We start from the raw sequence: 14983 nt of genomic DNA on the forward strand, positions 1-14983 counted from the left end.
ATAAAATAATAATTAACAGAAACATTCATCTATAAAATAATAATTTAACAGAAACATTCATCTATAAAATAATAATTAACAGAAACATTCATGTATAAAATAATAATTTAACATTATTTATCTGAGGAGCAGCTTTGAGTTTAACTCCATCACTGAACTCTCATCTTGAACAAGCATGAAGGCGACAGTGGAAAGAAAAACTCCCTCATGAGGAAGAAACCTTTAGCAGAACCAGGATCAGGACAAGAGGACCATCTGCTTCGACCGGCTGGGTTTGGTAGGAACAGATACACAATGGCAGCTCAAGAATCACATGTTAAGATAGAAATAGTATCAAATGAAAACTATTCAATTTTAACAATTCATTTAAGGACATGAGGTCAGTTTGTCCTCTAGTAATCTAAGTCTATAGCAGCATAACAAGCCAACCCTAACTATAGGATTTATCAAAAAGGAAAGTCTTAATCCCAGTCTTCAAACTGGACAATGTGTCAGCCTCATGGACAGAAACTGGAAGTTGATTCCACAAGAGAGGAGCCTGAGAACTGAAAGATCTTCCTCCCATTCTGCTGCTGGAAACTCTAGGAACCACAAGTAAACCTGCAGTCTGAGAGAGAAGTGCTCTGTTAGGAAAATATGGAACAATAAGATCTGTAATATAAGATGGAGCTAGGTTGTTGAGAGCTTTGTAGGTTAGAAGTAAGATTTTGAATTCTATTCTGGATTTGACAGGGAGCCAATGGAGAGAAGCTAAAACTGGAGAGAGATGATCTCTCCCAGTAACTCCAGTTAAGACTCTGGCAGCAGCATTTTGGATCAACTGAAGACGTTTTAAAGAATTATTTGGACACCCAGATAATAAACCATTGCAATAGTCCAGTCTAGACGTGACAAATGCATGGACCAGTTCTTCTGCATCATCTTTAGATCAGATGTTTCTAATGTTAGTGATATTACGCAGGTGGAAGAAGGAGGTTCTAGTAACGTTTTTAATGTGGGGGATAAAAGACATGTCCTGATCAAAAACAACACCAAGATTTTTAATTAATTTTATTCCAAAGATGCTCAAAACACCCAAACCTCAGTCTTGTCTGTGTTCAAAGCAGAAAATTAAGGGTCATCCAGGTTTTTATGTCTTTAAGACATGCTTGTAGTCTAAGTAGCTGATTGGATTCATTGGGTTTTATGGACAAATAAAACTGTGTATCATCAGCATAACAATGAAAATGTTTCCCATGCTGCTTAATAACTTTACCTAATGGCAGTATATATAACGTCAAGAGTACTGGTCCAAGCACTGAACCTTGAGGAACTCCATGACTAAAATAAAGGCTTGGAATAGTTCACTTTTTGTGTAATGAATAATAATAATTTATGTTTTATTTCTGAAATGGTCAACAAAAAATTTAATTTTTCACAATATTCAATTTTTTTGAGATGCACCTGTATACTGTCTAAAGTTACAAGAACATCAGTACAATCCTGAGCTCTGCTCCACTTCCTCAGAATAAAGCTGAATTAAGAGTAAAGTTTCCCTCCAACACTTGTTTACTGAATGTCATTTTGAAATCCAACCTTGAGTCAACATTTATAAATGTGTTAAAAACCCATCATAAACGACCAGCAGGCCCATTATGGGCCTTTTTACGGGTTTTAAATCATTTCAACCCAGTGAGCAACAGACGGGAGTTCAATGTTGGTTCATAGTCTTCTTGACTTGCTGGTCGTTTAGATATTTAAAATTTAGAAAACAATTTCCTTTCTTTGTGTTTCCTAAAAGATGAAGCTGCTGACGTCTTCCTGATGCCTTGAGGTTTTCTTTCACTAGTGGAGATCTTGTCAAGAGGAGAAAGTGACATGAAGTCATGGGCAATGAACAGCCGTGTCTCTCAAAGGACCTGTGATCTAATCTCTTCGTTAGAGTCATTTTCCGTTTGTTGTTACCTCTCTGAAAATGCCCACAAGCCAAACATCAAGCGCGGCAACGTGCAAAAGTCCAAAGATGTTGGCTGAGAGTACTCAAGACACCAGATCCTCATCAACTGACATGATGTTGTGAAAACGCAGATGGTGTGTTCTATCAATGGCTGCCGCTGTGTTAGGAAGTGTCATAGGATCCCTTCACACACAGTCTTGGTGACTTGTCATCTGTTGAAAAGAGACTTGTCACTGTGATGTATGGTTGTTGTAATCCCTGCAGTGAGAGCCCTGATGTTTACCTAACCCCATATTTCCTGCTCCTCAAAGAGCCCGGTCCGGGAATCCTAAACCTGAGAAGAGATTAGGAAGAAAAAAAGAAGAGGAGAAAGAATTGGGGAGGAGGAAGGGAGGAACAGGAAAAGAAGAGGACACTATAGGCCTATTCTTCTCCAGCGATTCAGATGTAGGTCTGAAAGGCAGACAGGTGAAACTTTACACGGCCCAGTGATGCTGCTGCTGAGACACCCGTGGAGTCAAAGACCGTCACTTTGGTGCTTTAAACCTACTTTTCTCAGACTAAATCCATAATTGTTCTCAGCTGGATAAGTGAGAGTCTGCAGTAGAGTTTGACGAGTCAGTCTCGACTCTTAAGACAAAATCAAACACTGGATCACAAGAAAAATGGGACAATTCTGAACGTTTTTGTTAGAATACCCCCAAATACTCCAAGCATCAGCCAGATGGATTCCCTGATCATTAAAAAAGCCTCATTTAATGTTTTACTTAGAAAAACACGAGGAAAACGTCCAACAGTCAAGATGCTAATCTACTCCCAAAGGTACGATCGATTCATCCAACCTTTATTGAACAGGTTAGTGTCATGGTCAACAGGCTCAGTGGCACTATGCTTATTACGTACAGCTTTTTGGCATACTAATATTTGTGTGAGTGTTTACGAAGCTCTCACTCTATTGTACCTTTTTCAGCATCTTTCTCGTCCCTCAGTTTTCAGCTATTTCAACAAATCATAAATCACAACGTTCAGCTCTTTCAGGACAATCCAGCTATGACTTTTGGTATTGGTGCAGCTTTAGCTTTTTGAAATATTTAGCCTTTTCTGACATTTTTTGTCTCACAGAAAATGAATTGAGCTCATTTTCCATCCTTCAAACCTTTAGATGTGTTTACAACCTTCTACTGCTCCTTTCACATTTTGTTCTGCTTCAGCTTCTTTCAGCTTCTTTGTGCAAATAAATAAAAAGTTCAGCTGTTTTGTTCTTTCAGATTCTGTCTGCCAGCTACAACATTTTTGTGCTTCTTCTAACTTCTTTCTGCTAATTTCAGCTTTTTCAGATAATATCCACTTCATTCAGCTTTTTTTCCCCAAGTTTCAGCTTTTTCTGCTCTTTCAGCTACTATTTAGCTCTTGTGATGCAATTTTAGCCTTTTCAGCCATTTTCATTTTTTTTTTTTAGCTTTTTAGGTTCTTTGCACGTCCTTCCGGTAGTTTTTTTTTTTTTTTGCCTTTTCAGCTACTTTTCAGCTTTTCTTTCTCAAATTTCAGCCCTTTTTTTTTTTAGCTAATTTGCTAAATTTTTCTGCTTATTTATACATAATTCATCAAATATGTGTTCTTTCTGCTTTCTTCTTCTAATTTAGGCTTGTTCTTTCATTGCAGCTACATTTCAGCATTTCTTTTAGCTGATTTTAGCTGTTTTTCAGTGAGTTCGCCTGCAATAAGCACTCGCACTGCACTTTTGCAGGAGTGCAGTTTCTCTAGTGAATGAAAAGGACCAGTTTGGACAGCGATAGTGGGACACGTTTTATACCAGTCAGTCTTATAAACACCACAGTCAGAACTAAGAGTAAGTTTTGTTTGGCCTCAGCTTGCACAGGAACGGCTGAACTTGTGGAAAGATTCGTGTACACGTGCACAAGCTGTGCATGTTTTTATTACAAATCATAAAACAGTTGAGGAGTTTCAGTGTGTTCGGCTGACACCTCCGAACATCATCATTTGTCAGAAAACCTAAAGCTAATCTTTAAAAACGTAAACAGTCAGGATTTACTTGGACGTTTCAGAAGATCCTGGAGTTAATGCTCTTCAGAGAAATGACACACTTCCAGAATCTTGTTTTTCAAAATGACTTCACTAAACGAGTTTCTTCTCTGGACGTTACCTTTGATCTGCCAAGCTAATCGTGTTTCAGTCAAGTAAGACAAACGGGCGAAACCTTGCAAGTGAAGCTGCTGCTGCTGCTCTGGCTCTGGATTTGTTTGCATCCTGCAGGATTCACAGGAGATTAGAGATTACAGCTGTCAGCACATGTCCAAGTTTTTTCCCACAATCCCGCATGTGTCTTCGGACGAGTAATTAACTGGTGTTAAACTCATTCTGATAAATGAGCACTGACATTTTGAATGTCCTCTGAATCTTTGTCATCATCTTAGTTTGTATAAAAGGGGTTTTATTCATCCCCGTTAAAGACCGTATGCAACATCTAAAACACGTGCATTGATCTTTTTGTCATATGCATGTATCAGTTGAGCGTAAGAACATTTAAGCAAAATACTGACAATTATAATAACGAATAGTTTTGACATTTATGTCCTAGACTTTTCTTAGAGCCCAGTGGATTAGCTTACTTGGCTCCCTGTGTGGAATCTTTCTATCTCCTCGCAGACAGAAGCTCGGGGATCTTTCACCTCCTCATTGATGAATTGTAGAGAGTTATAGCCGGAGCCTTGGGAAGGATTTGCACCGCCTCGACATGCATGCCCAAAAAGCTCCAGATGTGTGTTGGTATGTGTGAAACTTGACCGCTGGAGTTTGGTTTGTAGAATGAGACATACCAAGCCGTGTTTACCCAGCTTTGATTTGTCAGATTGAAAGGAGCAGCGAGTGCGCAGGTTTGGCTGCGGCCACTTTGCCCGGGCTCTTGCAGACAGTCCTGGGATGGTTCCTGGAGAGAGTTTGTGTTTCCAACAGCCGGCGTGCTCTTTGGAAGGATTAACGCAGGCCAGCTCATCACAAACGTAAACATGTAATCACACAGACGTTGGGCAAACACGCGTATATTTGTTCTGCCACTTGATTTTGGGTTGTTTCTGGCCACCCACAGCAGTCCTGGCTCCAGGTTTGTATTTATTAATGATTGATTTATTGGCTGTTGTGTTGCAGAAATGTGCAGCTCTGCAGAGAAAAAGCTTTTGTTTACCAGGTCAGTGATGCTTTTTGGCTCGCAGTGGTCCTTGTGGCCCAGAGTGTAATAAATGGTGGCCGTCTTCCAATTGGAAGGATGGGGGTTCAATTCCCAGTCCCTGCAGCATGCCCAAGTGCCTTAAGGCAAAACTCTGAGCACTTCACCACCTACAGATTGATTATTGGTGTTTGAATGAGAAATCAAAGATGCTTTATTTAGTGTGTAAAACTACATATCAAATTAATCTCTACTTAAACTTTAACAACATTTTCATAACTGGGTTGTAAATATTTGGCTTGTCCTTTGCCAGGACAGTTAAAGTTGTCTTTGCTGCAGCGTAGCTTTACATTTTAATCTGATGTTTTCAACGATCACCAAGGTCTTGGTCTTTTTTTGTTTAATTGCAGGAAACATTTATTTTCACTTAATGAAGAATAATTCAAACTAATTCATGTATTATCATCACTGGACTTGGCTTATATTTGTATGTTTTTCCAGCCATTAGAAGAAAACACTTCTCATGTTGTTACTCAGGAGCAAAGCAGGGCTCTGTTTTGGATGAGCAGCTCTTTAGGAGATGTTCTCTCGTCCTTTCTCAAACTATTTCAAAATGTCTTCATTACATCATCTTGAACTTTTCTGTCTCTTGTCCAAACACGTCCACGCCGTACGTTTCTCTTTGTGATGGGCTTTACTAATATTTTGTCTGTCTTTGCTGACAGCTCTGGTTTTTGAGAAGGTTTTTAGTTATTTGTTTATTAATTTAAAAAAATATATATTTTATTTTTAACTTAATGACCCATTGGACAAGTTCAAAATCTTTAGCCAAAAAAGCATAAACTCTTTATTTGTTTGAACACCAAAAATATGAATTTCATTTGTTACAAAGTTGTTACAGTGCTAAGTTTGTACAAGCTGGGGGTACTAAGGTGACATTATTTACATGAACGCTCCTACAAGAACCTGCAGATGTTGGATGCTGCAGATGTTGGATGCTGCAGATGTTGGATGCTGTCTATCATGGTGCACTAAGATTCATAACTGGCTGTAACTACCGTACCCACCACTGCACCCAGTATCCACTGGTTAACTGGTCACCATTAACTGCACGCAGACTCTCCCACTGGTACATTTTCATCTTTAAATCACTTATTAATCTTTATTTAACCAGATAAATCCCACTGAGATCACAGATCTCTTTTGTAAGGGAGGCCTGGGCCTGAAGGCAGACTAACATGCATGTTTTTGGTCTGTGGGAGGAAACCGGAGTACCTGGAGAAAACCCACGCAGCACGAGAAGAACATGCAAACTCCACACAGAAAGACACCAGGTCCAACTGGGGATTGAACCCAGGACCTTCTTGCTGTGAGGCAGCAGTGCTAACCACTGAGCCATCATGCTGCCGTACCTCTTGGTCTGCTGCCTTCATACATGTATTGGGGCGGCTGTGGCTGAGTGGTTAGAGCAGTCGTCCTCCAATGCGAGAGTTGGGGGTTCGAATCCACCAGCAGTCACATGTCGAAGTGTCCCTGGGCAAGACACTGAACCCCTCACTGCCTCTGATGTGTGTCCCATCAGTGTATGAATGTGATAAAGCTCTGATTAGTCTCTTTAGAATGATTTGTTCAATTGTCTTTGTAGAGATCTAGTATAGAGCTGTATGAATGGGTACATGAGGCACAGATTGTTGTGTAAAGTATTTTGAGTATCTTGAAATAAGATAGAAAGGCGCTGTATAAGTACAGTCCATTTACCATACATCTCCTCCTACATGTCTCTGTGTGAGTGCAGCTACAGCGTGCGCTCTCAGGACATCATTACCTGCAGTGTTCCCTCAGTGAGGACTGAACTAGACAAAAGGACCTTCTCCTACTCTGCTCCTGTTTCCTGGAATATCTTGTAAAAAGACCTGAAGCTCTCGACCTTTGACCTCTCTAAGGGACTTTAAATAAATGTTAAGTTCATGGCAAAAATCAACGCGTGTTCCTGTTTTTAGTTTTCTACATCGTTTTATAATGTAGCTGTTTTTGTTTAGTTTTCATATCATTTCTTTGATTTACTTTTCATTTTACATGCTCTTTAAATGATCGTCTGTTGTCTGTGCCTCATCTGTGCTCTTGAACTCTTGTAAATGGGTCGTTGTGGCTCAACGAGACTAACCTGTATAAATAAAGGTTGACCTTGAGCGCAGGCTGCACCTTGGTGCGTCACTTTGCTTTACTGGCTCCTGTAAGGATGAGCTCATGCCTGTATTAGTGATGGGGGCACTAATCACTGGCCAGGACGTGCGCTGCTGAAAACTCAAGTAGCAACAAACGTCTTGTTTTGGGAAATCTTCCTGCACCTGCAGCTGACCTCAGATGCCCTGCGAGCTGGAGCATTTTTGGCTTCCCTCCTGTTTTGTAAGTGATACAGTGATAAGTAAATGAGGCGTCTGTAGAGAGCGCGAGTGCTGGAGGGTGTCTCTCACCGCACACAGAATTTGGTCTGTCCCTGCTCGTAAATCCCACCCGTGCTTTTCATGGCTTCATACCCCTACAACTAAGCTTCCGTTGTTCCACACAGTGTTTTGAAGGATGTCTTTCAGTGTTCTGCATTCAAACAAAGTCCTCTCTCACCAGAGCTTGTTAAAAAAGTCTCACTGAAGGGATCCAGTGGAAATGCAGACCTCCACAGAATCATTCTTAGCAGGGTTTACAGGAAGAGAAGCCATGTTAAATGTGACTAACAAATCACTTTGTTTGTCCAGTGGATTTTTCCAGACAGGATATTTTGGAAACCCACGTTGAAAGAGCTTTGTCACTGTACCGTGAAAAGGCTGTAGGGCAGCACTTGTTTTCTCAGCGAGGTTTGAAAAGCAGCGATCAGTACAAAAGTTGCGTTCTTTCAAAAAGTGTGCAGCTCTGTGGAAACTCCTGAGGAAGTAAAAAAGGTAGGGTGGGACAGATCCACATTCATTTTTCTACATCAACCCTTTTCAGATGGAGTGAGGCAGAATCTGAGTGACTTAATGCACAGACACCAAAGTAAAAATTAACACTAAACATCATTTGAAGGTAATTTATCTCCAAATATAAAATAATTATCTTTGTCACTTCATGTTACTTTAGCTCTCTGTCCCTAAACATGAATTCAAATAGCCTCTATCATTATGGCTCCACATAAATGTGCACGCTTAATGTTTACTCTGATTGTTGTGTAGACCAGAGACGTGTGTGTAGGTGTTGAAAGAACTTGGACTCAAGTGTTTAGATCTTCTCTTATTTCCCAAGGCAACAATTACATTCTTACCAAATAATTGACTCTCCACATGTTAACTACATGTTGCTAAAACCTGTTCAGCTACAAAATAAAACCTCCCACAAAGACATGAGTCCAGAGTGTGTGGGTCTTAGACTCTGTCTGAATATGTAAAGAGCATCATAGGTTTTACTGTAGTCCAGATCGGGCTCCTCTAATCTGTCAGTGGTTTTCTACAGTCCTATACTGCTCTTTAATAAGAGCAACATTTATAAGAAACAACAGGCAGAAATCACATTCTAAATATTCCATAGACTTTTCCAAAAAAAAAAAAAAAAAAGAGCTCGTACCTGTCCAGGCATGGACCTTCAAAAAACCCAGAAAGTGTCCTGAGGGGGCCTTCATGGACCAGACCTGTTTGTGCAGCACTTCCTTTAATTAGTACAAGAACATGAGATTTGTGGAATTTAGAGGCTACAGTCAAAGTCAAAGTTTAGTCAAATCTGTCAGTTGATTTGTGATTAAAACGTATTAAATGATTTGGTTCTTTCCAGTTTCTAAAACTGGATCAGCAAAATCTTGGATGAAGATCGGGACACGGCAAGTTATGCTGTGTATTCAGATCTAAGATGGTCTACATTGTGGTAGAACCCTTTCACACTTGATGGCGACCCCACCACGACATAAAACCTCAACCAGAGCAGGAATTGTCTTTGCAGTGTCTTGGTGAGTGACGTCTCAGTGGGATGAAGTATTTGAGGCTGTGGAGGTTTTAAGCATTTGCAAAACATTTATAGCAAGGGTTGTGATGGTTATCACCATGGTGGCAGGTCTTTGTGGAGCATGTCGTGGTAGTATATGACCCCGGTGCACCAGGCTCAGTCTTCAGGCCTGACCAAGTTGGCCTCATGCCAAGGCTTGACTGATCATGAACAGCTTGTGGAAACAACCTAGCACCGATGGTGGTACCTGTGGTGGAGGCATTGTGCCAGTGTGGTGGGATTTTCCTACTGTGTCGTTACATCATGACACATTTTGAAAGAGTCATGCCAGGGGGGCCTGAAGCGTGATACAATCGTATGTGGTCGTGTCGTGTGTACACGCTACTGATGTATAGAGTGTGATGATGACAGGAAAATGCCTTGTGGATGTGGGAACTATCAAGAAACACAATTTGTCGAGTACTAAGAGTAGCTGACTCCTGACTGTCTTCACAGTGAAGGAAGTTTTCCAAATTTGCTGCGATCCGGCCACATTCCAATGGGTCGTATGGATTTGTAGAGAGTGAATTAAGATCGCCATCCGGTATGAAGGAGGCCTTAATGAACAACTGGACGTTCAAGAGCAGCAAACTTCCATAACATCAGCTGCTATGGATGTAGTTAATCTTGCTGATGATCACTTAATCCAGTGTAATTAGTATCATCAGCATATCTTCTAATTCAGGGGTGTCCAGACTTTTTCATCATGGAGCTCCTTTTAAAATGACCAAGTCAAAGTGATCTACCTGCTATAAGACCCCGTTTACACAAGAACCACCTCTGGAAACATTAGTGTTTTCTGTTTGGGAAAAATGAGCAGGTTTACATGGAAATTCTGTAGTTTTCATGTCAGTTTTTGTATTGAACGCTTTTTGAATTCATGTCAGTTGAGTTGCCAGATAAGAAATGATTAACTATAGTACTGTGGCTTTAAAATGATAGTATTTTGACCTAAACTGTCATATGTGCTGACTAAAGATACTCTAAGATGAGGTATGTGTTGTTTGTTGAACATGTGCACATAAGGAGGGGGTAAATAAGACATTTTAAATTTATCTGGCAACGCTGATGCAGGCCTCAGCTGCATTCATCGTGTGCATGACACTTAAGCCTCCAGTATACTGCCGCGTACGTCCGTTCATGCGTACGTACGCATGTACGGTACGCAGAGAGTTCAGACTTCATACTCCAGTGTCCACCCCGAGCAGCTGCAGAGCAGCTTCACAGACAAGGGGCGTTTACCTTCAGGACAAATTGAGGTCGCCGATTGGTCATTTGCTGACACGCCTACTGGATTGATTGACAGGTCGGAAAAAAGAAAAAAAAATAGCGCTGGCAGCCTCACGCAGCGGTGTTCTGTGTTTATATGTTGTTAATAAAAAGATCTAAAAAATAAATAAAAAAACATAGAGTGCTGGCTCTACAGCCTGCACATCAGCCCAGCCCACCAGGAACTCTCCAGAACCTCCTGCAGCCACGCTGGACCTGAGTTTAATTTGCTCGTGACAAATTCCTCCATTTGTCACCATTTCAGTCATGGCATCAACGGAGGAGGAAGAGATCACTGCCTCTTGGCAAAAAAACTAAAGAAAAGACCAGATCAGAGAGGAAGAAAGGGGAATTTAATACATTGGTGTTGCATACAAAACAGTCCCTCGCTGGGCAGTTTATTGTGCGACACCGCGTACGCGTATGCGGTCGTAAAAATTTGAGCTTCGCACGGACATGCCCTGAGGGGTATGCTCGTACCTCTGCATATGGACATACGCGGCAGTATACTGGGGGCTTTAGTCCAAACTGGTGAACACACTAACGTCTCTTTGGAGCCTGGACTTAATTAGTTTTGCTCCTACAAGCTGAAAAAGGGTGAGCAGCACAAAAACACTCTGCTCTCTGACATTTATTATAACTGTTGTTATTTATTATAACTGTTATATTTATTATAACTGTTGTTAGTGCAGAAAAGCTTTGGACTGCAGCCACCTGGAGTGCACATGTGCCACATGCCACACTTGGAGCATTCCCCCCCGTGGTTCCCTCGACCATCTCCACTCTGAGGCCCTGTACACACGTAGCCTGGTGTTTGAAAAAACGAATATCCGCGCAAAAAAATATCGCCGTACATACATGTTCGGATAGAGAAAATGATCGTCTACATGAACCCGGTGATGTTCACCACAGAGCGTTGTAAAGAATATGCCCAACCCATAGGAGGCAGTGTAGTGCAAAGGTGAAACGTATATCAGCAAATCACAACCCTTCAAAGCAACCACAACTTCCTGTTAGTATTGAATCATGGCGCCTGGAGGTTCGTTTGTGTGGACAGACCGCGAGGTTGAACTACTATTAAATACCGTGTTGGAGTACAAAGTTAATAAAACTCAGGAAAATGTCGACTGGGAATCCTGTCAGAACAAGTATGTTGATATTTTAGCGCTTTTTTTAGAGCATTACCCAACGGAGTCCTCCGACGAGTTTCCCCATTCACATGCCGACATCACGCGCGGGAATTTAACAACAAAAATGAAAGCAGTCCGAGGTAAATATCGCCATGCTGTTGATACAGGACGCAGGAGTGGACACGGTCGAGTGGTTCTTCTGTACTTCGAACTGTGCGAACAAATCTGGGGTGGCTCTCCAGCTAGTACTACCATATCCTCCGGTATTGAAACAGCTGACCTGGATCATTCTCGGACCCTACCCTCACCATCCACATCTTCTTCCTCCACTACCATGGATGTAGCAGACACAGGGTCTGATAATGAAAGCAGTGTGGGTCCTACTTCAAAGGAGAGGAGAGACCTGCTTGATGTACGTATATTTTTCTGTCCATTCCTCATAAATAAAAGTACTTTTGCTGTAAATGTTCATCTGTTGGATGTACTATAATTCACGGAACAGGTTTGTTGAATTGTGTTGCTATTAAAAATACAGTTAAGGCAATATGTGTGTTAAAAATTATGCAAGAGTTGAGGTGTGTAGTGGAGGCTGGAATGTGATGTTTTTTATATTTTACTGTGTACGGGTTGCTGATTTATTTTTATTATTATTGCAAAAAAGAAATGACACCATCATGCTCTTACTCATCTCATATTATGTTAGGCCTACATATTCATTAGTTTGATGGGGTGGTGGGTACAAAATACACTTTAAGACATATAGCAAACATTGGATACGCTGTTATTACATATTGTTATGTAGAAGTGATGTGAAAAGTACAACATCAACATGATCCAGGTTTACTTTTTTATGTTTAATTGTGATGATTTTCATTTCTCTTTTGAAGGCAAAACTAAAAGGACACAGACACGACCGTCTGAGGAGAAAGCTGCCTGCTGAGACCCAGTGGCTGAATGCTCTTGAGGAAGACCAGCGTGTGAAAAAGAGACTGGTGGAAATCATTGAGACATCAGAACAAAAAGCATCCGAAAACTATTCAAAAATGTCCAATACACTGGAAAGACTTACCACATCGATTGTTGATGGGTTTTCTCTTCTGAAACAGGTCATTCATGCACCTGCACAACCACCACACTACATGCCATATGAGCCAAGAGGTCCGATGTATTCGCACACAATGGCCCACCATTCTGTCCACCAAAACTCAGCAAATTACCCATACCCAAACAACTCCACTTCTGACAGAACATGTCAAAACACAAGACCAGGAAACACTATGAACACTGAAGCTGTGTTCCACACACCTGCTGAAGCCACTGACCAATTTTCATTCAGTCAGGCCCTTTTTAATGACCAGTAGAGTACTGTTTTATACATCGAAACAAGTCTGGTACAGTTAAGTATATACAAGTTCCACTTTTGCACAAGGTTGCACACATGTCAGGTTGTTAATCACAGTGTTATTTACTCTGACAGTGTTTTTTTTCTGTTTGCTATCTTTTTATACATACTGTGAAAAGCTTAAAATGTAGCAATTGCACAATACTTTAACTATTTACATTTTTGTTACGTGAATCTTTATAAGAGTGGTGATCTAGTCCAGTCCTTGGGAGCTACTGCTACTTAGATGTATTTCTCCAAAACACCACTATCAAATACATACTGATGATTGAAATCAGCTATTTCATACTGGTTTGTTGAAGAAAATGCAGCTGAAATGTACCTGTGGTAGCTCCCAAGTTATGGACTTGGGCATCACTGATTTAAAAGTGTACAGTAACTGTGCTGCTTTTCTCCCATGTTTAAAAAGCTTTATCTGTTGTAGATCTGTTATAATCTGATCTGTTCATAAATGAAACACAAAATAAGAACATGTTAAGTGTGTTCGTTTGAATAAATTGACAAACATTTTAAAAGCAAGTTTCTTTATGTGAATTTTTGTGAATATGACATTTATCAGTTACAAATACAGTCATGTTCATCAGAAAGTATTGGCAGCACTATTTAATACACTACAGGTCCAATTTTAAGAGAGAAAAGTAAAATCATTTCACTTAAAAGTCTGTCTAATGAGCTACAAACTATTATATAATGTATCTAAATCCTGGGTGGTAGCTTTTCATGCATTAATAGAATGAAATGCAATAACATTGCACAAAACAATTTAAAAATTCTCTAACATACATGGTGCTAACTATAACGTTTTTTTATGAAAAAACAACGCAGTCTGCTAAATAGTTCACAGGTTTTTGTGTTTATGGATCCAGACACTGAGTGAGGACTCTCCTGACCCGCTTTCCTTCTGCTGCCAAGCTGTCTCCTCTGACCACTGGCTGTGTGTCCGGTTGATTGTTCCTGTCATGTTGAATAGCTTCAGTTATTCTGTTTTCATCCACAGTGTCTTTTGATGCCTCACAAAAATTGTGCAACACAAAACATGCATATATAACAAATGGAAGATCGTTCATATTGATGTCCATGGCTCTCCTCAGGGCTCCAAATCGGGCTTTTAGTCTTCCAAATGCACATTCAATCACCATTCTAGCTCGGCACAACGAAAGTCCAAAGTACTGCTCCTGAACATTGCTTCCTCCGTTAGCATATTCTTTCATCAGGTAAGGTAGAAGTGGGTATGCAGGGTCACCCAGTATGTAAATGGGTATAGCGTCTTCGTTCTCCACAATTTGTCTTGGACAGGGGGGAATCTTCATGTTTTTCAGATTTGTGTTTATTGTGGAGTTAGCAAAAACTCTGGCATCATGCACACTCCCTGGCCATTTCACAACTACATCAATAAAGCTGTACTTGTAATCACAGGTGGCTTGTATGTTAAGAGAAAACCTCCCCTTCCTATTTAGGTACTCTGTAGAATTAGCTGATGGCTGCTTTATCTCCACATGAGTCCCATCCACAGCTCCAAGGCACTGAGGGAGACCATAAGCCTGCTCAAATCCCTCAACAAGTGCACGCACAGCAGTCTCTGTTGTTGGCATTTTTATGTAAGATGGTCCCAAGTACACAGTTATAGCCTTACACACCTCTCTAATTATGTTTGAGACTACTTGTCTTGATAAGCCAAATGCATTGGCCGTTTTACGCAGTCTTCCCTCGTCAGCCAAATAATATAGCGTGCATGCAACTTTTTTGACCACACAGACTGGAGATCGCATTACAGTACTCTTCCCTTGAATGTAAGGAAGGAGTAACTCCGAGAGCGACAGTAATGACGACCGTGACATTCTGAAGTTCTCACGCCATTCCTGTGGGAGAACAATTTCCTTCTCAAAGTTTTCCCACCAGCCAGCAGTGCGTCCAGGTCTGATCCAAAACCGGCGACGGCGACGCTGAATGGCGGTATTGTGCCTCCGTATCGGTAGGGATAGTTGCTGTAAAAGAGCTGAACGCCAAACGCTTTTTCTCCTTTGTAATTCCATCTGTTGGAGCAGTTGTGCTTGTAA

At 40.9% G+C, this 14983-nt stretch overlaps 2 protein-coding genes across 2 annotated transcripts in view; both read left to right on the plus strand.

Moving 5' to 3' along the window:
• Nucleotides 1-14983, plus strand: part of crppa (CDP-L-ribitol pyrophosphorylase A) — a 45039-nt gene that overhangs the window by 25162 nt on the left and 4894 nt on the right. The gene's annotated exons all lie outside the window — the stretch shown is intronic.
• On the plus strand, nucleotides 11208-12963 carry LOC119409223. Its single transcript, XM_037676066.1, has 2 exons — nucleotides 11208-11936; nucleotides 12412-12963. The coding sequence occupies exons 1-2, from the start codon at nucleotides 11421-11423 to the stop codon at nucleotides 12883-12885; spliced, it is 990 nt and encodes a 329-aa protein (XP_037531994.1). The 5' UTR covers nucleotides 11208-11420; the 3' UTR covers nucleotides 12886-12963.

This window comes from Nematolebias whitei, chromosome 5, assembly GCF_014905685.2.
Source record: "Nematolebias whitei isolate Nwh7 chromosome 5, NemWhi1, whole genome shotgun sequence".
Lineage (NCBI taxonomy): Eukaryota > Metazoa > Chordata > Actinopteri > Cyprinodontiformes > Rivulidae > Nematolebias > Nematolebias whitei.